General features: G+C 40.8%; 1 protein-coding gene across 1 annotated transcript in view; it reads right to left on the reverse strand.

Moving 5' to 3' along the window:
• AGPS (alkylglycerone phosphate synthase) overlaps positions 1-26,012 on the reverse strand; it is a 282,972-nt gene that overhangs the window by 166,208 nt on the left and 90,752 nt on the right. The window contains exons 4-7 of the mRNA XM_089690442.1: positions 22,827-22,947; positions 21,535-21,609; positions 11,038-11,109; positions 4,885-4,964 (exon numbers count right to left, since the gene is read on the reverse strand). Coding sequence (XP_089546568.1) covers positions 4,885-4,964; positions 11,038-11,109; positions 21,535-21,609; positions 22,827-22,947 — 348 coding nt within the window. The remainder of the gene's footprint in view (positions 1-4,884; positions 4,965-11,037; positions 11,110-21,534; positions 21,610-22,826; positions 22,948-26,012) is intronic.

Here is a 26,012-nt window from a genome sequence, read left to right on the forward strand (position 1 = left end):
TGTGGCCCTCCGACCTCCTCTACAGCTGTGGCACCCCCCTCGTCTCCACCTCGTCTCAGCAGTCGGCAGTAGGGAGGAGGATAAAACTTCTCCAAATCCTGCACTTCTCCATGCCCCCGCGAGAGGCTCGTCTCGGCAACCCCCCACTCCTGGTCTCAGAAGTTGGCAGCAGAGAGGAGGGTAAAACTCCTACACATCCTGCCTTTTTCTGTGCAGCTGCAGCACCCCCTTGTCTTTAAGTCCCCTAGTCTAGGCATTCAGCAGACTCCAGCCCTCTGGTCCTCCTCCAGACCCCGCACCTTCTGCTTCCCAGCTCCTCCTCCAACTTCTTCCTGGCAGCAGCAGGTAAGGGGGGGTGTACTGTGATGTAGGGGAGAGGGGGGGTGTTCGGGGACATCAAGTCTCAAAGGTACAACTAGCCCACTGAGGGCAACCATAATGCTGGTGTGGCCTGCTTGAAACTGAGTTTGACACCCCTTCTCTAAAGGATAAGTCTGGATTGATGTGAACAGAGTTTGTTTCTAAGATATTTATCAAGAGCCCCCTCTTTGGAATATATGTGCCTTGACTACTTTGACTACCATGCTGTCTTTATAGTGACTTACTTACATTGGATACAATTATACATTGGTACATAATAAAGTTGTTTTTACGGTACTCAGTTTTTCGTCTATATGTCCACACAAAGTTCATGGTTACATATTCTGTTCATAGTTGTACATCCTTTAACCACTTGCCTACAGGGCACTTATACCCCCTTCTTTACCAGGCCAATTTTCAGCTTTCAGCGATGTCGCACTTTGATTGACAATTGCGCAGTCATGCAAGACTGTACCTATATGAAATTTTTATAATTTTATTCTCACAAATAGAGCTTTCTTTTGGTGGTATTTAATCACCGCTGGGCACTGTACGTTTTGCGCTATAAACAAAAAAAGTGCAAAAAATTTGAAAAAAAAAAAAAAAGTTTCTTTGTTTCTATTATAAAATTTTTCAAACAGATAATTTTTCTCCTTCACTGATGTGCGTTGATGAGGCAGCACTGATGGGCACTAATAGGCGGCACCGATAGGCAGCACTAATGAGGTGTCACGGATAGGCGGCACTGATAGGCAGCACTGCTAGGCACTGACTGGCACAACCACTGGGCACTGACTGGTGGCACTGACTGGCAGCACTGCTGGGCTGCACTGATGGGCACTAGTGGGTGCACTGCTGGGCACTGGTGGACGGAACTGGTGGGTGGCACTGCTGGGCACCGATCATCAGGGCACTGATCATCAGTGTCCTGATGATCGGTGCCGATCCCTGCTCTGACAACTGCCGGTTCTCGGCAGTACTTTCCTCACGTGCAGCCGAGAACCGGCAATTGCATGTCCCAGTGATCAGCGTGTCATTGGACACGGCTGATCACGTGGTAAAAGGCCGATGTGATTGGCCTTTTACCACATCACGTGATCAGCTGTGTCCGTAGGACACAGCGATCACAGAGATCGCCGGGTGCGCGCCCCTGGAGAGCGCGTTCTGGAAGGACGTCATATGACGCCCTCCCAGAACTGGCCGGCCGCAGTGTAGCCGTCATTCGGCTATCTGTGGTCGGCAAGTGGTTAAACTGTGTCTAATGGGTCACAGCCAGAATTAACAGCCTGACAGACAGGTTGTGTCTCAGCAAGAGAGTTTGTTCCCACCTTGTAGTACCTGTGTGGATATAAATGCAGGGATATCATCGTGACACTCACTGGAACTGAAGAAGTGACTTTGAGAAGCTATGAAATATCTTCAGCATTACAGAACAAGTCCAGTTGAATGTGACCATCTACTACTAGCTACAGTAAATGAAGATAAGCTATAAAGACAAATAAAACAGATATTATTTGTCTTTATAGCTTATCTTCATTTACTGTAGCTAGTAGTAGATGGTCACATGCTCTAGAGTAGGAGTCTTATGAAGTAGATTAATCACATGTGCTGAGCTAGGAATGCCAGGACCTTGATGTGGCAGCCAAAAAGCTTAAATTTACCTTTAAAGCACTATAGCATGTTCAAAACATTTCTGTATCAATTTTATATTGTTTATTGAGCTTGTTTCTAGTCCATACCATTTCCTGCCTGCAAGAGAGCAATTAACTTGCTGACCTGGCCTGCAGTACCTGAAGAATGACATGTTAAGTATCACCTGTATCCACTCTATTCTAAATATGACTGCTAGAAAACTATAAAAGAGAACCCAGGGCAACATGTGGCTCGTGTTATTTCATTTGTATTAAGATCTCAAAAAGAAAATTGGGGCCGTTACTTATAGCAATAGAAGTGTTACACTTTGTCTTTCTAAACTACATTTGGATAAATTATTATTAGAACCAATCAGTGTACTTCCCTTTGTTGGAGTCTGCAAAATTCATACCAAGTTGTGATACTCATTTACCATACTGTACATACTGGTGGATATAAAGCTTTGATAATTCATGCTGCTGTGACCCTGCAGGTTTTTAGTGCCTCCAAAGAGCAGACGGTCATGTCATAAGAATCATTCAATGGTATCCTGCATACAGGATGACCTACTTATCTTTCAGTTTACTGCTACATAGTGCACAGATGACTGTCTGAATCCACCTTAAAGTGATTCTAAAAAGGTATAAACATATATATTTTTTTTTAATTAACAAACAAACATGTAATACTCCCCTGCTCTGTGCAATGGCTTTTGCACAGAGCAGCTCCAATCCTTCTCTACTTGGGTCCCCTAGCACTCCTGGCTCCATCCCCCAGCAAATGCCACCATAAGCAAACCGCTTGCAATGGGGGATACTCGTGTGTGCTTGCTCCCGAGCCAGCTCTGTGTGTTCATTTATAATGAATTAGTGTTGTGCTATTCCACAGAGAGAGGGGGAGGAGAGAGAGAGGGGGAGGGGGAGAGAGGGGGAGGAGAGAGAGAGGGGGAGGGGGAGAGAGGGGGAGGAGAGAGGGAGAGGGGGGGAGGGGAGAGGGGGGAGGGGAGGGGGGGGAGAGGGGGGAGGGGAGGGGGGGGAGGGGGGGAGGGGGAGGAGAGAGGGGGGGAGGGGACACGGATACAAAATAAAAAAAAAAAATCTACTGACCCCGACCCGTGATCCTTACTTGACCCAAACACTAACCCTGGCACTGACGGCATAAAGACCAGTGCAGTGAGGCCGCATATTTGTGTGAGTTCTGTGTCAAGGGGTTAATGCATAGAATGTATTAAGGGACAAAACATTCTGCATTTAGAACCACTTTATAAGCTGATCTCCAGGTTTAATGTCTCAACAGTTTTGACCAAGTTGACCCAAACAAGCCATTTACTGCACGAACAGGTGCGTTTTCTGGAAGCACTGTATTAACTGTATGTAACTTCATCTACATACAGTATGCAGAGTGGTGTGCCAACAGTGAGACAGAGACTTTCCGTTCCACTCCTGATAAAAAATAGTCAGGCTGAGTGCTGCTCAGACAGTCACAGAAAGCTTTGTATTCTATGAATAAATAAAAAGCTTCCTCTGATTGGCTGAGGTGGTGATCGTGACATCATATGCCCATCTCTCTGCCTCACCCAATCTCCAGCTATGTATTCATTCACAGCTGTATGGTATGTAGCTGAGGCTACATACAGTTAATACAAGCATACTTGTTAATCCAGTAAATATTTAAAAGGATATTAAAAGCAGAGCACAGCATGACTAAAACCAAAAATTTTATATATTACAGTTTACCAGTCCTTTGATGTTGTAGATGTATTAGTTTGTTTTTTTGGGGGGTTTTTTAAGCATTTTTCCTTTATTTTCATCTGGTGATCTTGCCAGTTACACAATTCCTATTCTAACATGACAATGCTTGCTTATTGTATTGAGGAGCAGCATCACCCTATGGCAGAAGGGTGTTAGCACTATAGAACACCTTCCCCTCTCCCCTGCTTTATAAAATTAGGAGGGAGTGTTTTGTATTTGACAAAGAGAAATGGGGACAATGCTGCAGCACAGGCAGATATTACTGGAAATAATCACCTCTAAAGACATCTGGCAGGATCACCAGGTATGTTGATCAAACATAACAAAACACTTTAAGTTGTATATTTAATGGACCAAAAAGGAGCAAATGATTAAATTTCATTTATGGTTTACATATACTTTAAGGCTCCATGCACACTGGGTGTTTTAATAATGCTGGTTACGTTAGCTGTGAAAAGTCAAGTTAGAACTTGCGTTTTTCAGTGTTTTAGTATTAGCATTTGCATTTTTTGGAGGTTTTTTTTTTAGTCAAAAAATGTCCAAAAACGCTGGTTTGCCACGATTTACAGCATTTCTACAGCTAAAAAAAAAAAACTCTAGAAACCCACTAGTTCTGGGTTTTTTCCAGCCAAAAAATGTTGATTACAGTCTATGTGTTCATGGACGCACAGGATAACATGCTGGGGAGTTTTTCTACTGTCTGTAGAAAAAAACGTCAAAAGGCAAAAACAGCCGCTGTAAAAACGTCCAGTGTGCACGAGGACTAAATGATTGGCAGGTGTCTACCTTTCTGACATTTTCAAGATCTTCTACAGCATAGCTATCCTTTTTAAAATATATTAACTCCACACAGTGCCCAAGGCTTTACAAATCTTGTGAGTGCTCTGAAAATTGTGTGTGCAAATACGGCTTCAGAACAATTAACTAAAAACAGTCATTCATCAGTAAAAAATAAAAATACTGCAAATCAAGCAGACATACAAAGCATGGGCCATCTGACAAAAAGGTGTTTGGCATAAAATGTATATATAAGCAGCAAAGAAGAAATGTGTATGTATTACCATTTTAATGATCTTCTAAAATACCTACCATAATATGGAACATATTTACTAACAGGCTACCCAGAGTTCAGAGTTCTTACCATCTGTGAAGTATCTACTGAGACGATGGTTCTTTTCTCATCTTCGGGACACTCTAACGCATTAGATACACTTGTTCCACCTGAAGTGCAAACCAAATATTCATATATCACAACAAATCCATTAATTATTTAGACACTGAAAACCAGGATAGCTGACATTACAGGTTATATTCAGAATGAAATCTGGACATGAAAGGACCAGGGGTCTCATACTAGGAGCACATGGGGATCAAACAACCTTCTAATACACCAATTCAGCACTTGTCATTTAAACTTTGCTGAACCCCATGTCTCTCCTATATTGCTGCATACTATGCAGTATAAAGTCTACACTGAGGGTAATCTCTATAGAGGTTGAAAAATAAGCCATTTCAATGGCTTTACATGTTCAGATTTTATAGGTTCAGGTTTGACGTTGGTCACAAATATTGATCATCTGCATCCGGTAACATTTATGTGTCCGAATACATTTGCATTATTCCTTTTCAGTGTTTTCTGTTACCCATTTTTCGGCTTCCTCTACATATAAATTTTGATGAACTTCCTACATACAATTAAGGAAATAAAGCCACTTAAGTCGTATTACCCGTCTTGCTATAAAGCTTTCATCAACACTCAACCTTCACAGAGGTCAGGGAGTCTTCAGTGCTAAACCACAGGGACATACAGTGGGGCAAAAAAGTATTTAGTCAGCCACCAATTGTGCAAGTTCTCCCACTTAAAAAGATGAGAGAGGCCTGTAATTGGCATCATAGGTAGACCTCAACTATGAGAGACAAAATGAGAAAAAAAATCCAGACAATCACATTGGCTGATTTGGAAAGAATTTATTTGCAAATTATGGTGGAAAATAAGTATTTGGTCACCTACAAACAAGCAAGATTTCTGGTTCTCACAGACCTGTACTTTCTTCTTTAAGAGGCTCCTCTGTCCTGCACTCATTACCTGTATCAATGGCACCTGTTTGAACTTGTTATCAGTATAAAAGATACCTGTCCACAACCTCAAACAGTCACACTCCAAACTCCACTATGGTGAAGACCGAAGAGATGTCGAAGAACACCAGAAACAAAATTGTAGACCTGCACCAGGCTGGGAAGACTGAATCTGCAATAGGCAAGCAGCTTGGTGTGAACAAATCAACTGTGGGAGCAATAATTAGAAAATGGAAGACATACAAGGCCACTGATAATATCCCTCGATCTGGGGCTCCACGCAAGATCTCACCCCGTGGGGTCAAAATGATCACAAGAACAGTGAGCAAAAATCCCAGGACCAGACGGGGGGACCTAGTGAATGACCTGCAGAGAGCTGGGACCAACGTAACAAAGGCTACCATCAGTAACACAGTACGCCGCCAGGGACTCAGATCCTGCAGTGCCAGACGTGTCCCCCTGCTTAAGACAGTACATGTCCGGGTTCATCTGAAGTTTGCTAGAGAGCATTTGGATGATCCAGAAGAGGATTGGGAGAATGTCATATGGTCAGATGAAACCAAATAAGAACTGTTTGGTAGAAACACAACTCGTCGTGTTTGGAGGAGAGAGAATGCTGAGTTGCATCCAAAGAACACCATACCTACTGTGAAGCATGGGGGTGGCACCATCATGCTTTGGGGCTGTTTCTCCGCAAATGGACCAGGACGACAGATCCATGTACAGGACAGAATGAATGGGGCCATGTATCGTGAGATTTTGAGTGCAAACCTCCTTCCATCAGCAAGGGCATTGAAGATGAAACGTGGCTGGGTCTTCCAACATGACAATGATCCCAAACATACCGCCCGGGCAACGAAGGCGTGGCTTCTTAGAAGCATTTCAAGGTCCTGGAGTGGCCTAGCCAGTCTCCAGATCTCAACCCCATAGAAAACCTTTGGAGGGAGTTGAAAGTCCGTGTTGCCCAGCGGCAGCCCCAAAACATCACTGCTCTAGAGTAGATCTGCATGGAGGAATGGGCCAACATACCAGCAACAGTGTGTGCCAACCTTGTGAAGACTTACAGGAAACGTTTGACCTCTGTCATTGCCAACAAAGGATATATAACAAAGTATTGAGATGAACTTTTCATATTGACCAATTACATATCTTCCACCATAATTTGCAAATAAATTCTTTCCAAATCAGCCAATGTGATTGTCTGGATTTTTTTTCTCATTTTGTCTCTCATAGTTGAGGTCTAACTATGATGCCAATTACAGGCCTCTCTCATCTTTTTAAGTGGGAGAACTTGCACAATTGGTGGCTGACTAAGTACTTTTTTGCCCCACTGTAGGTTCCCGCTTTGCAGCCCACCTTACCCTGCATTAGGTTTGGTTGAGCTGCAATCTATTAGCTAACATAGCTACAGCAGTGTGTATTACAGCCAAACTGAAAGCACACAGATTATCTGCAGGAATGCTGAATATACCACTGACACTTCAAGCCCTGTAGTCATATTTTCAGTCCACCAGCGTTCAATCTGAACATCCAAAAGTGCATTCAACAAATGAAGTCAGAACATCTTTTCTGCGTATTTTTATCTATCAGGGACTAAATAATAAATGCACAGCTTTCTGCAGGTAAAAAAAAGTGCATTTACTATTTTTTTTTGTATTGCAGTCTGTAAGGTATTGCACCCGCAATCAGCAGATCGGAGATGCAATGCCTGGATCCTGCTGACACTCAGTAAGTTGTCTGTCCAGACATCGTACGGGCAGACAGTTACTGAATGCCAGGAAGAATCAAATGACTACACCAGAGCGTTCACCAGCAACCTCACAGTCCACTAAGAACTACAAGGTGTTAGCAGCAATGGCTGACGGTACTTGTAGGCATTCATTCAAAAGAAACTGAATGAATGATGCAATGTGGGCAAAGCCTCGCACGAACGCTTTATTTCTTGAATTGTTCTAGCGGGTGCGGGGAGAGGATTTCCAGCCTAGCTGTCACAGGAAGGGGGGGGGGGGGGGGATCTGGGGAGAGAGGAGGCAGGAGCTGGAACATATTACATGTTCCACCCTAAATACGGGTAACATGTTCCGAAGGTGAAATTATCTTTTAACCACCACTGTGTGTAGATATGTGTGTGTGGACAGACACACACTCGTATTGAGGAGGTTATACCGGGATCATGGTTGAGGCTACAAGCATGATCCCGGTATCTTTTTTTTTTTTTTTTTTACACCCTGTGATTCAGTTTCTAGCAAAGGTAATCTGAGTAGCTTTACAGCCACTGGATTCATTTTAAAGGCAACGGAAGAGGGTTCTCCTGTCCAATAGGAGAGCCCGATAAGGATGAGACAGGCGGCATCAGATACAGTGTGAGGAACTGATGTTGTTCCTCCCACTGAGTGACATCAGAGATCAAAAGCAACAAGGATTTTGGCGCTTGCAAATTCGGTTTGATATGAACATGCCATTACCAGCTTGTGAAATCATCTGATCCAACTAATCCTCAGTTTGATCAGATGCTTTGGAGGCCAGAGGAGAGAGATGGGGTCTAATAGCCCTCAGATCTCTCCAAAAAGAGGACCTGTCATGGTCCATGCTATCACAAGGGATGTTATTCATTCCTTCTGATAGCAAAAAAGTTGATTCAAAAAAAAAAAAAAACCCCAAAAAAACTTAAAGATGCAGTGCTAAAAAAAATAAATATAAATAAAATAATGAAAAAAAATGTAAGTGCCCCCCATCCCTCTGTGATCATGAACAAATGTGAATGTGCATGTTGGTCCCGCAAGCTTATGTCAATGGTGATTGACCACACATGTGAGGCATCGCCGTGAATGTCAGATCAAGAGTAATAATTCTAAACTCACACGCCTTCTGTGTTACTCTAAACTGGTAACCTGCAAAAGCTTTTAAAGCATTGCCTATGGATAATTGAATGCACTATAGTTTGTTACCATTCCATGGGCGTGCACAATTTTATATTTCAATTTTTTTTTATTGAAAGAATCAAACATACAGACCAACAATACCAACATATGAGAAATGTATAACTTCTCAAACAATAATCACTTGTGAAGAGAAATGACACGGACATTATATAGAAAGATGAAGAAATCAGACATAGCAAATATGTATGGGACCAAATAGTCCCTCCGGTGTAGTCTACAGAGAAAGAGGATAAACCGCAACAATAAACAGAAATCTAGTACACAGTGAAAAACAATTAACCACAAGCATTAACAAACCATAGTCAGGCACCATTATGTGATACATTAAAAAGTAATGTTGGAAAAAAAAAAAAAAAAAAAAAGATGTAAAAAAAATTAATGAAAAAGAAAATGAGAAAAAGATCGCAGGAGGAAGGGTAAAGTAAATGAGGGTCAGCCATGGTCCTGCTAAGGGACTGAGAGGTATCAAATTCATGGATCCCAGGTACTGTCAAATTTTGATGCATCGTTATTAAGAATACAGGTGAGTTTGTCATTAATCATGATCCAATTCAGTTTATTTTTGACATAATCAAGTGGTATCACCGATCGCTTCCAATATTTAGCAATTGTAATTCTCCCAGCCAGGATAATGTAAAGAATCAATTTGGTCGATTTCCTGGGGGTTCCTGAAGGTAATTTCTGAAAAGGGGCTACCTCCGGGGACCTATGGATATTCACTGAGTAAATAAAGTAAAATATTTGGATCTAAAATCTTGTCACCACAGGGCATTGCCACCAAAAATGGCACATGGTTCCCTCCTGCCCACAGTGCCGGAAACAGGAAGGCGATGTGGCAGGGTACATTTTTGCAAGGAGTGTAGGGACTAAGTACCATCCTAGAAGTGTTTTATAAGTAGATTCAGTAGGTGTGGTATTAATAGAAATCTTGAACAAAGCGTAAGCCGTATCCTGCCAGTTAGTTCGTTCTAAGGAGAGATTTAAGTCCCGTTCTCACTGAATCACATAAGGGAGCTTGGTTTTTGGATTAATAAAGGAAGTACATATAGTGGATATTCGACCTTTCAACATACCAGTGGTTCGAAAGGAAAATTCAAAGGAGGCAAGCATTACGAGGCCTGTTAATAATTTAAGTTTGGATTTTATAAAGGACACAATTTGATTATATTGAAAGATTTCACTAGATGTGAGTTGGTGTTTATCCCAAAAATATTGTAAAGAGTACAGGCGATCCCCATCTAAATAATCCCAGATACATAGAAAGCTCTTATTGATCTACCACTGAAATAAAGACGGTACAAGCCCAGGTACAAATTTAGAATTACAGAAGATGGGAGCTAACGGGTTATGGGGGGAAGATAAGGATTTATGGGTGCGCAGCCTGTCCCATACTGCTAAGGAGTAAGATAATGCAGGGTATAAAATGGGAGGATGTAGTCGATTGGGAAGCCACATAAGAGAGCCAATAGCATAAGGATGACAAGACAGGGCTTCAATACTAACCCATTGGGGTTTAGGGCGTGCACACTTTTAAAGCATGACAGGAGTGATATCCATTTACATGATTGATAAAATTGTGCATTATATTGAATTTGCGATCATGAAAATTCATTAGGGCCAGTTCACACTGATTTGCGCTAAAATAGAAAATGGATGTACATTTCCATCCATTTCAGTCCCATGCTGACATCCATTTTAATGTCAGTTGACATACATTTTTGACATCCGTTTATATGCATTGTAGCGTGCATTAAAGCGTACTGTATTTTCACAGGATATCTGTGCATTGTGTTGACATCTGTTTGCATCCACATGCATCCGTTGCGTTGTGTTCAAAAGCATACATGGTGCATTTTAGCACAATGCAAGTCAAGACAGCGTTATGGTGTGAACAGGACATATTAAAAATTGTTTTTCAGATGTTCTTCCGTTGATATGCAAATAATTTGCATTTGAAAAGCCACTTTGCAAATACCGTGTGTATATTATATTATATATATATATATATATATATATATATATATATAAAATGTTTGGAGGTTATAAGCAATTCTCTAGCAAGAAACAAAATGCAGATTTTTACATATATGACAGAACTGTTAGAAGTGGCCTGGTAAGCAAGTGGTAAAAGGACAAATGTCACAATCTTCTCTATGACCGACTAGACCTACACTGTCTACAGGTACTCACTGAACATGATGAACATAACCTGTTAACACTGACAAGAGAAACTAGACAGTGTAAAGAAGTTAATAGCCAAGAGTCAGAAATCTTACCTCCAAATGGAATAATGCAGACATTATGTTTGCAGGCCAGGTCCACAATTCGTACTACATTTTCATGACATTCTGCATGAGTGAAAAAAACAAAATTTCTTAAACAAGCGTTAGACCACAATAAACCTTGTATTCACTCTAAATTACTGCCTTTGTTATGTTGCAAAGCCTGTACAGGAAAAGTAGTGGTGAAAAAAATGCTTGAGATTGAACCAATAATTTTTTGCATATTAATTCTTCATGTTTCACGTAGCTAGAAGTATGACCTTTACCCATATACTTTGTGCTGGAAGGTATCCCTCTCTTTCAGCTCAGAAAGTTGGGAGGTATGAACCTGTAGGGGTGCACACGAGGAACAAAAAACCTAACCAAGATGTTATCTGCAGGCTTGTTTAACGCGGTATAGCCCATGGAAAACATGAAAAAGTGCTACTTTAATTGATTTTAGCAATGTGAAATATGGTGGATAATAAAGATTACTAAGCTTTGCAAATTACCACTCATTGAATGCTTTGTTATTAACCTGAGCCTGGTACATTAGAAAACGAAAACATATTTCTGAGCCTACCAGTTCTAGTTAATCAAATTCATGTGCAATGAATTAGTTTGACTTCTACACAAAATGAAATACATTGTAGGGGTTCTCCACTAACCACACGACTGAAATAAATTTAAACCACCCAATGCCCCCCCATTGGTCTTCAGTCCCAATTTTCCTGGGATCATGACCTTTATTGTAACAGGTATCCAGTTTTAAATTGCAGCACATTACAGGTGTCAGCACTCATCTCAATGGGGACTAATAAGTGATTCAATAGAGACAATCAACTGACATTGGGGAAGTTTTCTGCTAGACTTGATCCTCTACTGAAATACATTTTAATTGCCTCTAAAGTACTATTTTAAATGACACACAAAAAATTATTTTTTTTTTCATGCCACGCAATTGGGCAGCATAGGGGATAAGGGATTAAGAATCAGAAACATCAAGCATGTATTGGAGTAGTCAGCATCCACCAAGAGATCATCTACCATGTTGGAAAAGAAGCACAGCTGACTTTGGGCCTATTCACGCTATAACGCAGTGTGCTGCAATGGACTCCTTTTCGTACACTGAGGTTTGTGGCCTCAGGCAGCCCGTTCAAAATAATAGACTGTTGATGCATCCCCAACGTGAGCTAAAACCTGCCTAAATTTTTTTTTCTATCTGTTCTAGGGAGGCTGAATTGAATCAAAATCCAGACAGCCACTATACACAGTACTTCACAACCTCCCTGCAAGTGCTTCATTTGGATTTAAGGAATTAGTCGTTTCAAGCGTAATTGCATAAAACAGCAATACAATTAGAACAGCTAATATTTAACTATCTTTATTCCGTTTAATTAATGTACAATGACTAATTTGGCTATCCTGAATGGGCCTTGAGCTATTTGCAAAGTTAACCTACATGCAATTAAATAGCAATAGTGATAATGACGTGTTTAAAAATATTTAACCATTACTGTGGTGTATATCTGCACTGTTAATTGCCACTTTGAGTCTCAATTCTGCCTAATTGGCGCTGCCTAATCACTAGAGAAACATGGCTAACTAACAGTCCATTTCACATGGGCAGTCAAAGCACCCTGCATACAGTAAAATGCTGCTTTTCAAGAGGATTAATGGGATTGCTTATTGCCACTTATTCATTTGGGAGATTTATTATGATAGTGGAAGCAAATAAGTTTTATATAAGCAAATATACAGCAAAGTTTACAGTATAGGTGCACTCCAATCTATAACAATATTGCATTTAAAGCTGAACTCCAAGAATAATCAGTTAAAATACATATATATGAATTGCCCTGCCGTCCAAAAGATTTGTGATTCTATTCGGTAAAGCCAGACATACATAAAGCCATACATGCATGGACTTGGTGTCTTTTGTTTAACCAGATTACCTATGTAAAAAAAATTCAACCAGTTCTGCAGGCACCGGACGAATTTCGAACCATGTATTGAAAGGGATTTTGTACAGAAGTCGACCTACAGACTAACTTCCGTAAAACCACCCTGTCGGACTTTCCCAGGCTATAGCCTGCAGCACTGATCAGTGTACTCTGACAGCAGGGAAGTCTCCCCACTGTCAGAATACAAAGACTCAGTAGGCACGACTCTACATCAAGTGTTTGAATGGGGGAATCGAATCAGTTTTTTCGTTCAACCAAAAAAAACTGACTAATCTATGGGCTGCTTTAGTCTTGAAAATCCTTACATTCTCCCAGACAGCACAACCAGGCCCTGGACCTTCAGTACATTGGTAGCACTGCTTGGTCTAGGTCTAGGACATACCCTCAGCCTGCTGGTTGGTCAGTAAGGAAGTCAGTTTTTTTCCCACTACCAATCAACAGCTTTCATATGTTAAACTAACATTACTATGCACTGGTTCAGAGTACGGTCTTTCCTTCTCTCAGAGTTTTGCTCGGGAAGGGACTTACAGGATACCAAAATGAGATAAATCTGGTCACTTACATCATTGGCACCTAAAGGGAACCATTACCCAGAGAATACAGAGGTTGCCATAGCTGATCTTTCCTTCCAAAAATGCCAGTTGACCGGCTGAACCAACGCTCCAATAGTTTTCAAGTGACAATACTGAACATAAATGCAAATCAGGAGTTCTGTGACTTAAAAGACAAGTATGGCCAAAGCTCGTCCTCTCCTCAGCCTCGCACTATAGCAAGTGCTGGAGGAGCAGAGTGGAGAGCGGTGATTGACAGTCAGACTGACAGAGTGACTGACTGCTACAAGCAGACAAAGAGTTAACTGACCATGTAATCGCTCAGTTTTCAGTCGAAGCATAGGACATCTATAGTGTGACAACGATGCTACAGTATCCTTTAGGCCTGGTTCACATTAGTGTAATTTCTGATGTGACTTGAGCTGCGCAGAATCGCATGACAATGGATATAACATTTTTAAGGGTGACCGTTCACATTAATTCAGTGCTGCTGCAGTGCAGCTTTGGGGAATGGTCCTGTATGACTTTGGTGCAATGCAGTGTAATAATAATACACTGTGTACACAATTATTAGTCAAGTTGCATTTTTGAGCATTAATTTCATTATTGAACAACTACAGTGCTCTCGGTCAATCCAAAATGTTAATAAACCTCAAACATGATTATTTAAAAAAAGTAAAAGTGAGGTTTTAGCTTTCTTAGAATATCTATGTGTGCACAATTATTGGGCAACTATTAGTGTGCATACTAATTTTGCAACTAAATGAAAATGTTCCCATCTTACTTGTTTATTGTCATCTGTTAAAGTAAGAATAAGAAACAAACAGCTCAAAATTTACAAATAAACATTTCTGACATGTAAAAAAAAACAAAACAAACAAATCAGTGACCAATATAGCCACCCATTTCAATAACAGGCATAAGCCTTCCATTCATGGAGTCTGTCAGTTCTTGATCTGCTGACAATCAACTTTTTGTGCAGCAGCAACCACAGCCTCCCAGACACTGTTCAGAGAGGTGTACTGTTTTCCTTCACCTTAAATATCACATTTAAGAAGGGCCTACAAGTTCTCAATAAGGTTTAAGTCAGGTGAGGAAGGGGGCCATGTCCTTATTCTTTCATCTTTAAGGCCTTTACTGGCTAGCCACGCAGTGAAGTACTTCGATGCATGTGATGGAACATTGTCCTGCATAAATATCATGGTCTTCCTGAAAGCGGCAGACCTTTTCCTGTACCACTGCTTGAAGAAAGTGTCTTCTAAAAACTGGCAGTAGGTTTGGGAGCGGATTTTGAGTCCATCTGCAACCCGAAAAAGGTCCAACTAGCTCATTTTTGATAATATCTGCCCATACCAGTACCCCATCTCCACCTTGATGGCGCTTGAGTCTAAGTGGAGCTCTGTGCCCGGTTACTGAGGCAGCCACGGGCTTATTCAAGTGTCACTCTCATTTCATCAGTCCATAAAACCTTTGAAAAATCTGTCTTCAGATATTTCTTGGCCCAGTCGTGACGTTTCAACTTATGTGTCTTGTTCAGTGGTGGTAGGGCTTCAGCTTTCCTTACCTTGGCCATGTCTCTGAGCACTGAACACCTTGTACTTCTGGGCACTCCAGGTAGATTGCACTTCTGAAATATGACAGCACTGGAGGAAAATTGATTTCTGGTAGCTTGATTCTTCTGAAATTTTTGGCAGTATATTTCCGTCTTTTTCTCAACACGTTTCTTACAACCCTGTTGACTATTTGCAACACAACGTTTGATGGTCCTGTGATCACGCCCCAAAATCTTACCAATTTCAAGAGTGCTTCATCCCTCTAAAAGACTTTACAATTTTTGACTTTTCAGCGTCAGTTAAATATCCCAGTTTGGCCCATTTTGCTTGAGGAAAAGAAGCCGCCTAATAATCAAGCACACTTTGATATAGGGTGTTGATCTCCTTAGGCCACACCCTCCCTCAGTACACACTACAAACCACCTGATATGCTTAACTCCAATAAGCATTCACGTTTATACAGCTTGGAGTTTGACAATATGCATAAAAATTATGATTTTGTCAAAATACTCACTTGCCTAATAATTGTGCACACAGTGTAGTTGTAATAGAGGAATAGAGGAGGTAATAGTCGTAAGCCATAAAATCATGGCAAAAACACACACAAATAAAATCACATGACAATTGCAAAGCACTTTCACAAAAATCGCATATCACTTGTGCTGCATATTGTGCTTCAAATCACTTTCAAAATTTATCACACTAATATGAACTAGGCCTTAAAGTACTAAAGCCAAAAGACAAAAAGGCAACTAGTATTACACCCTTTACATCACAGTTTACTTTATATCCTTTCTGATATTTGGTCATATTTCTGCAGCTCTACTTTCTATTCTTCACCAATTTATATTCCTACTACTCCACCCTCTCTTGCTGGCCATAGATTAAATGAAATTCGCCTGGTTCAGCAGGGACTTGCTGCATTTCAAACTATCTATGGCCATTCCTATTCGTGAGAAGTCTATCTACTAAATGTAAAATTTGTGTTGCAGTCCTGCAGCGCTGATCAGAGTAATCTGATAGCAGAGGAGTGCCTGCTTCCAGAATAATATAGCACACGAGGAAGAATCCCCTAATCACAGTGCCTGGCTGGCAGATCAAAAAAAAACAAAAAACAAAGCACTGACCAGTGTATGCCCAGCTTCATTCATTCTTTTCCAACCTCTATCTGGACTCCTCTGCTTTATACTATTTTCTAATTCAAATTTTATCACCCACAGTCTTTATCAAACCCTAACATCTCCTATTGCATTCCATCTTGATTCAACTTACATCCACTGCTCAAGATTAGTCCTGCTTGCCGCTTATTACAAGATATTTTATATGATTATTGATTAAGTTTGAGTGTCAGATTCACCATTCTAATGAAAAATAAAATATTATAATACTTGATTGTTAAATGGATTTTATCATTATATTTTACTGAAAATCTGTGGGGACTTTTTGTTACCCCACCAGCAGCACACTCTTTCATAACCTTCGGTGTGCTCACTTTCAATTACACAGACTGTAGTGTTCAGGTTGTGCTCCAGGAGATATTCTGGCAATCACAGGTTTATGACTGTCTCACGTAATGTCTATGACCACTGTTCTTTACAAATCACTTTATTACTGAACCTGTAATTGTAGACTGACACAAACTAAGCATTACCATGTCCGTGTTATTGCAATAAATAAATTACAAAATTTATTTTATTGACATATTACTTTGTTATATATTACTATATTGTTTGTATTCGATATTTATGGTAGGTTTCATTTTTTTTTTGTTCCTTTGCACATTAGCCATGAAGAAAGGGGAGGCCTTTCCCCTGAAACAGGTTGGCTGTATTTGATACTCTTAACCAATAAATATTTTAAAAAGACCACTATGTGATATGAACCTTAACTAGGTGCTCTTCAATACCCACCCCAGAGTTGATCATCTACTGAGCACTACTTTTGTTGCAATAAGACAGGTAGCAACTTAGGACACAAGTCAAAAACAAGGCCCACCAGGCCATTTCATGTGACCCTCGCACCTCCCCTGCAGCTGCGGCCCCATCTTTGTCTCATCAGTCGGCAGCAGAGAGAACAGAACTCCTCCTACAGATCCTGCGCCTCTCTCTGCAGCTGCAGCACCACCTTGTCTCTGCCTCCCCTGGTCTCAGCATTCAGCAGACTCTGGCAGCCGACTCCAGCCCTCCTCCAGACCCTGCACGTTCTGCTTCTCAGCTTCTTCCCAGCAGCAGCACAAGTTAAGGGGGGTGCACTGTAAGGGAGAGTGGGGGACTCTTGACATCCGATGTAAGGGGAGGTGGCGTGCTCTGGACATCTAGTCTTACAGATGCAACCAGCAATTTGAGAGCAACAATAATGCTGATGCTGCCCATGATGAAAAGTTGTTTGATGCCCCTGGCCTAGCACCAGAACAAGGTCCACCAATCCTATACCTTCATTACATATCAGTTCTTTTGAAGGAAGATGCACTCCATTGTATATCCCTTATAACCAAGTCTCACTTCTATTGGTCCAGCTCCATTACACGCACACATCTGATTAGCAATAAGGGCCTTGTTAGACATATGCATGTGAACCAATATGCACACTTATTATGCGTTTATACACATTTTAGTTGTATTCACCCTTTTTTGGGTCGCTCATTATGCAAAGTGAAGGAGAGACATTCAAAACCAGAATTTATTTTTATTACATTGAACATCCTTTTCAATTGGCATACTTAACATGGGTAAATGCACAATAATCCTACATGTTTTAAAAAATGTGCTGAACTGTGGAGAATAGAAGTGAATCAGCTACAAAGGAATATATGGAAATATTTTGGTTTGAACAGCATTATCAAGCAGTAAAATGCATGTGTTTTATTTAGTGCATCACAACAGACAGGTATGAACAGGCTGTAAACATTTACCAACTCATTTTCCTCTTTATCTGGCCATAGATTTGCCACTTACATACAGGTGAAACTCGAAGAATTAGAATATCGTGCAAAAGTTCATTTATTTCAGTAAAGCAACTTAAAAGGTGAAATATATGAGATAGACTCAGTACATGCAAAGCAAGATAGTTCAAGCTGTAATTTGTCATAATTGTGATGATTATGGCTCACAGCTCATGAAAACCCCAAATCCACAATCTCAGAAAATTAGAATATTACATGAAATCCATAAAACAAGGATTGTACATAGAACAATATTGGACCTCTGAAAAGTATAAGCATGCATATGTACTCAGTACTTGGTTTGGGCCTCTTTTGCAGCAATTACTGCCTTAATGTGGCGTGGCATGGAAGCTATCAGCCTGTGGCACTGCTGAGGTGTTATGGAAGACCAGGATGCTTCAATAGTGGCCTTCAGCTCTTCTGCATTGTTCGGTCTCATGTCTCTCATCTTTCTCTTGGCAATGCCCCATAGATTCTCTATGGGGTTCAGGTCAGGCGAGTTTGCTGGCCAATCAAGCACAGTAATCCCACGGTCATTGAACCAGGTTTTGGTGCTTTTGGCAGTGTGGACAGGTGCCAAGTCCTGCTGGCAAATGAAGTCAGCATCACCATAAAGCTTGTCTGCGGAGAGAAGCATGAAGTGCTCCAAAATCTCCTGGTAGACGGCTGTGTTAACCCTGGACTTAATGAAGCACAGTGGACCAACACCAGTAGATGACATGGCTCCCCAAATCAACACAGACTGTGGAAACTTCACACTGGACTTCAAGCATCTTGCAGTGCGTGCCTCTCCATTCTTTCTTCATAATCTGAGTTCTTGGTTTCCAAATGAGATGCAAAAGTTGCTCTCATCAGAAAAGAGGACTTTGGACCACTGAGCAACAGACCAGGTCTGTTTTTCTTTAGCCCAGGTAATACGCTTCTGACATTGTTTGTTGTTGAGGAGCAGCTTGACAAGAGGAATATGACATTTGAAGCCCATGTCCAGGATCTCTCTGTGTGTGGTGGCTCTTGATGCACTGACTCCAGTCTCAGTCCACTGCTTGTGAAAGTCCCCAACACTTTTGAATGGCCTTTTCCTGACAATCCTCTCCAGGCTGCGGTCATCCCTGCTGCTTGTGCACCTTTTTCTTCTACACTTTTCCCTTCCACATAACTTTCTATTAATGTCCTTTGATACAGCACTTTGGGAACATCCAACTTCTTTTGCTATTACCTTTTGAGGCTTTCACTCCTTATGGAGGGTTTCAATGATAGTTTTCTGCACAACTGTCAGGTCAGCAGTCTTTCCCATGATTGTGATTCCTACTGAACCAGACTGAGAGACCATTTAAAGGCTCAGGAACCCTTTGCAGGTGTTCTGGCTTAATTAGCTGATTAGAGTGGGACACTTTGAGCCTAGAATATTGTACCTTTTCACAATATTCTCATTTTCGGTTTTCATGAGCTGTAAACCATAATCATCACAATTATGACAAACCACGGCTTGAACTATCTTGCTTTGCATGTAATGAGTCTCATATATTAGTTTCACCTTTTAAGTTGCATTACTGAAATAAATGAACTTTTGCACGATATTCTAATTTTTCGAGTTTCACCTGTAAGCTTTTGTGTTGAGTAATAAAGGAACAGGAGTTTTTAAACTCTAAATTGATTGTTTATCTGGCCATACATTTGTTACATATAGTTTTAGGCTCCATTCACCCAAGCATTTTTAAGCTCCTAGAAGCTATTAGTGTTATCCTATGGGGTTGATTTACTAAAGGTAGATATATTGTGCACTGCAAGTGCAGCTGCTTTAAATCCGAGGGGACGCTCTGTTAATTTCATCCAATCATGTGCAAGCAAAAATTAAATTTTTAAAATTTTAAAATTTTTCCTTGTATGTTCCCCTCAGATCGAAAGCAACTGCACTTTCAGTGCACAGCCTATTTGCCTTTAGTAAATCAACCCTCATGTGTCTACACACACTATTTTATGCTAGAAGAGTTTTTCAGGAGCAGAAAAATAAATTGCTTTTGTAGAGTTTTTGGAAGCGTTTTCCCAGCAGAAAAAAAATGCTGAAAGCTCCTAAAATGCTCCTAAAAGCTTTTTTCAAGCGTGTTTTTTTTTCTCTTTCCTTCATGTGCTGTAAAAACACGAACGCTCCTATACACTTCTAAAATGCTACTACAAGCCAGCAAAAAAAATAAAATGCTATTATCAGCGTTTTTTATCCAGAGTTTTTTTTAAGCTTATAAAAAATGCTAAGGTGCATTGAACCTTTGTGTAGAAGTAATAAATAATCACCAACAAATATTATAAACAGCAAATATCTGTACTGTTTGTATTAGATAATGTTCAGCAATAACGAAATGTATTATTTCCATTTATACTGAAAAAAGGAGGTGCATGTGGGAGGAGTAGTTAACTACTAGTGGATCAGACACCACGAGCTCCCCTGGCTAGACCATTAAAGGAACCTAAATGAAACCTGCTTCCATCAGAACAATAAAAACCGTGATCTTTGCTGCATGAACATGCAAATATACATAGAAGCCTCACAAATACATTCACTGAAAATGTGGTCCTACTCCCAATCTATAAGACTAGCCGCTGTCATCTATTGTATTCAATAGCCACAGGTGCTAAATACAGAGGCTCTGCCACAACAGTGACTGCTTCTGCTAAACTGCAGTCACTGTTCAACTGATAAATTTTCCATCTGGCTTAGTCCTGGCAGGGCCAACCACAGACCAAATTTCTGCTTAACTGGCTGAAATTTGAGCTGTCTACTGACACCAGCTAGCCATATACACTCCAATTTTTATCATTCATTAACAAATTCCTATATCTATCCTAAACAGTGTGGATGGAGGAGACTGCACTGCCGGCTATTGCATGCAGACAGCCACAGCACCCAAGGCTGTTTGAACACCCCAACAGTGACTGCATCTGATAGGATGTAGTCACTACTTGACTGATAATTTCCCATCCAATTCTGTGCCAACACAGCAAAACGAGAAAACTACAAGCAGCTCATCAATTTATAACTAGCAAGCAAAGTGCATGTGTGGAAAGTGCAATTGACAGGAACTGAATAAAACTGCCTCCCTGCAGCCCAGCCTTGATAGCAGACAGAGAGGTCTTCATTAAAACTGGCTCATAGCATTATGCTAAGAACAGAGGTCTCCGTTGTATACATTGGGAAACATAAGTAGAGGCTACCCACCACAACCAAGTTGTCTCTGAAGTAGTTTCTGTTCTAATCTAGAATAGTACCACTGCTGGCACATGTATAGCAATGAGACATAAGACACAGACCCTTCCCCATAACACATAAGGGACCAACAGACAATCTGCACAAGCCATAAACACCAGTTTTTTGGTGGAAAGTCCTTTCAAATTTTAAAATGAATTACACTCTCAAAAAGCAGCCATCTGATACAGTTTTGCAACATAAGCAAGACGTCAATGAGTAGGTCCCTAATGAAGTGATCAGAAATTAGGTCCTGCATACTTACGTGGCCACACAATGATGTCTGGAATTCTTTTAAACATTCCTTCCCTGAGAGTAAACATTTCGTGGAGGCAATGACCTAGAGACGAACACATTTATACACACACATTAGAAAAGAAAAAGATGTCAAGCCAAACTATTACCCCCCCCCCCCAGCCCGTGGCCCATGAATAGAAAAGGCTTCTAAAAGGATACTGTGCATTATAGAGGACAGATATTTCATAATAATGTTACAGATATTTTCTAATATATTGGGGACAATTCACAAAGCAGTATCTTACCACATCCAAGTATGTGGTAAGATACCACACAGCATTTTTCAAAAAAGTTTGCTGGCATTTACTGAAAAAAAAAAATACTACATGAGTTATTTTATGAAGTCATGCAGTATTTTAGCAGTGAAAACATGCGATACTGTAAAGAGTCATCAACTGTCAGCAGGTTCCCCATTGACAGCTGAATGTGAAGGATATTCCCCCCAGTCCATAACAGGCCCTTCGGGAATGGTATGGATTTTGAGAGGAACCCACACGGCAAAAGCACCTTGTTGATGGGGACAAGGGCCTCTTCCCCACAAAACTGGCCGGTAGTTGTGGGGGTCTGCGGGAAAGCAGCTTATCGGAATCTGGAAGCCCCCAGATCCCGCCCCCCATAGCGAAATCCAATATACAACTGTAATAAAGCACAATGGAGGGCACAAATGCCTAGCACATTACTATAAGATTTATTTGTACAAGAAACCAAGAGCCAAATCAATACTTACAAAATTTAACGTATCAAGCATTGTATCATATCAAATCGTGATCCAGTATGTGGCATCAAGTGACCTGAATGGTACGCTACAGTGTTGGAAAGCTGACACGTTTCAGGGGTCATTCCCCCTTCTTCAAAGCTCAGAAGATGCCACACTGGATCACGATTTGATATGATACAATGCTTGACACCTTCTGTTGTGAGTATCGATTTGGCTCTTGGTTTTTTGTACTAATAAGTCTCATGCTAATGCACTAAGCGTTTGCACCCTCCTGTGTCCTTTGTTACTCACACCCGCCCTATGTGTTTTCCTGCATAGTGGTGGTTAACAGTTAACATTATACCTATTACAATATTTAAGTTATACCACCTTGGATGGTTTAAAAATCAACATGTTAAACACATGTTAAATACTGGAATTCCACTAAAAGAAATAAATTTGCATTAGCATAAGGACTTAAATTGAAGAAAGGTTTTAACTTGAAAGAAGGCACCAATCATGATAAATGTGATTTACAATACACAGACAAGAATTGTGCTTACCATGAGCTCGGAAAACCCGATCCTCAACATCATGAGAAAATGGAATGCCAATGGCTTTAACATCCTGGATAAACCCTTCGTTTAAAATGGCTGGTGGAGCATCAGTTACATTTAAAGATGCCTAATGAAGAAACATAGGTGATTGAATAGAAGATGTGACAGCAAATATTTTAAATAATAGAAAAGTGAGAAATGAGAAAGATTTGAGAACCCCATAGCATTTTCTGAATGACTCCTAAAATGTGATCTGATCTTCATGTATGTCACAATAATATAGACTTATGTAATGTGAATATATTTTGTTTTATATCATCTTTTACTATATTTAAGCCCTTTTTACTTTTAATCGTAAGTTAAGAAGTATTAATATGTTATACTTCGATAGATTGAAAAAAGCCTCAAAATGGGCAGGGGCATATAAGAACTATGTTAGTGCGCTGGGATGCCATTCATTTCAAATGACACCCTAATGCTTTAGGGCAATGCACCTGCACTGTTCACTGTAACACTTTGTGAATAAGTATCAGGAGCAGTTTTGACCATGATTAGGTCCATTTAAAATGAATAGGCTGCCTTAACATAAGATGTTATAACAGACCACACAAGTCCAAAGCCAGCATAAGGCACTGCACACATTATGTTTTGATGCACCTGGAAGATATTTCACCAATTTAAAGCTGAATTCAAGGCAGATATAAAGATATAAAAGGACACAAATTAATGCAGCTACAGTATGTTTTTTCTAGCAGTCCATTAAAAGGACACAGGTTTTCAGATACAGTTGGGTCAAAATGTAGCCTACAGGAGGTTTGAACATTGTGACCCTCCTCTACCGGGCATGACTGTTTTGTGGAAAAGAAATACTGAAGGCAAGAGCAAAAACACAGGGATGGGAGCGGTGTCCTCCAATGGACTCAAAGAAAGAAATTTTACAGCAAGTACAAAAATAAAATGTATTGTCCATGATGAAAATATGAATTCAGATACAGTTGGGATGTCCAAAACCAGTCCTACTAAAGGGTGGGGAAACAACCACTGACAGGGCTCGAGGGAGTGGGGCTTGTTCGGGAGCGGGGGTAAACATAACCAGGATAAAAACAAGAGAGTAATGAATCAACTACAAAAAACAGTTGTGGAACAATATACCTACATGATTAGGTAAGCACAGACCTGTAACATGATAGTGTCAACACTGGGACAATCTCTAGAAGAACAGGTCCCCAAGAGAACCTCAGACAAGTAATGAAAATTTCCTTCGAAGAATGGAAATTTTTAATAGGAAAGAGTAGCTTGCTTAGCAAACAACCAATCTTGCTAACAAGATATCCAAGCATATTCAAAAGTAGGCAGGGTTAATAGGTATACTGTAATCCCAGAGGATGAAAAAGGAAAAACAACAACTCTGCAGCCAGGGGAGCCTCTGGTGCTTGCTAAAAGAATTCTGAAGGACCTGCCTGAATTTTAGCACAGAACCTAGGGCCATGAATACAACCACACAAGGAGGACCTACATTATATTGCCAAAAATATTGGGATTCCTGCCTTTACAAGCACATGAACTTTAATGGCATCCTAGTCTTAGTCCGTAGGGTTCAAAACAGAATTGGCCTGCCCTTTGCAGCTATAACAGCTTCAACTCTTCTGGGAAGGCTGTCCACAAGATTTAGTAGTGTGCCTATGGAAATGTTTGACCATTCTTCCAGAAGCACATTTGTGAGGTCAGGCACTGATGTTGGACGAGAAGGCCTAGCTCGCAGTCTCCACTCTAATTCATCCCAAAGGTGTTCTTTTGGGTTGAGGTCAGGACTCTGTGCAGGCCAATCAAGTTCCTCCACCCCAAACTCGCTCATTCATGCCCAAGTCCTCCTTCCCTCGCCCCGCCGAAGGCGAACCTTCATGCAAACTGCTGTTCAGAGGGGTTAGCCGACCTCTGGTTTTGAGTACTATGGTCTGAGCAGGAGCCAGGCTGTGAAGGAACCTGCAGCCGAAGAGGATGAGGAAACTCCTCTGACTCCTTGAAGACCTCCTACATTGAGGCAGAAAGGCACCCTGGCCACCTGTGGAATTGCTAATCACACTATCAAGGCCAGGGCTGAATAGATCAGTGTTTCTCAACTTTTTTTCTGTCAAGGCACCCTTTACAATTCTGTACAATCTCAAGGCACCCTTTAAATTTCTGAACAATTTTGAGGCACCGATTACAAAATGTAAAAAACAAAACTAATAGTTTTACAGAATGCAGCAATATCTGCACATGTAGAACACCCAACGTTAGAGGTGATTTATTCTTCCAAAGCAAATACACTTTTGCACACTGGTACTAACCAGTATTCCATTGTTTCTCTTCCCCCTCAGTTTCTCTCTCACACTCAGCTAATGTGACCCCAGTGCTGATGGAGAGGAGCAAGCAAGGATGTTGTGCAGGAGTCAGATGTCCTTCTCAACTGGTAACAACCAATGATGTCATGTCGCTGGCGGCTAGATAGCTGTAATGGTGCACAATGAAAACCTGCTTTGTGTAACTAAAAGGCTTGATCCACCTGCTGGTGTGTATACAATTTTCTGGGCAGTTTTTAGGCCTTTTACCATGGCACCCCCGAAGAAACCTGAAGGCACGCTGGTTAAAAAAGGCTGGAATAGACCATATCAAAAGGCTAAGGAAGTCAAAAATGTTTTGGAATTAGAGTCAGTGTTCCAAGCACGCAGCCAGGGGACTCTGCTCATCTAGAAGAACAACAGACCCATGTGAGAGACAAGCTTAGTTGCTTGTTATAAGCCATGACAATTGAAGCATAGGGCTTGAGAGATTTTCTCCATTAAAGGAAACGGGGACCTACGCCAATGGCAAAGAGGTCCCTTCTGAGGGAGTTCACCCATGATGAAAGATTAAAGTCAAACCCTAAATGGGATGGAGGACAAACCAGGCAATTCAAACTGGGATTTAAGGTGGGATTCCATCTGCCTGTCAGTGAGAGCCCAGAAGATAAAGCACTTTTTTCAGCCAATTAAGTGATCTTCCTATTAAGATGAGTATATCTATGGTGAGAACATCTGTTCACAAATTCTCTGTTAAATGGGAAAAGTTCAGGCAAACTCTCAGAAGAAGGCCAGAACTCCTCAGGGTACCTCCATATAGAGGAATATATCAAACAGCGGGTTTAGTTGTAATATCTTTGCAGCTGTAGGA

Source organism: Staurois parvus, unplaced genomic scaffold, assembly GCF_062004578.1.
Source record: "Staurois parvus isolate SC_StPar_1 unplaced genomic scaffold, SC_StPar_1.0 ptg000530l, whole genome shotgun sequence".
In the NCBI taxonomy this organism is placed as follows: Eukaryota; Metazoa; Chordata; class Amphibia; order Anura; family Ranidae; genus Staurois; species Staurois parvus.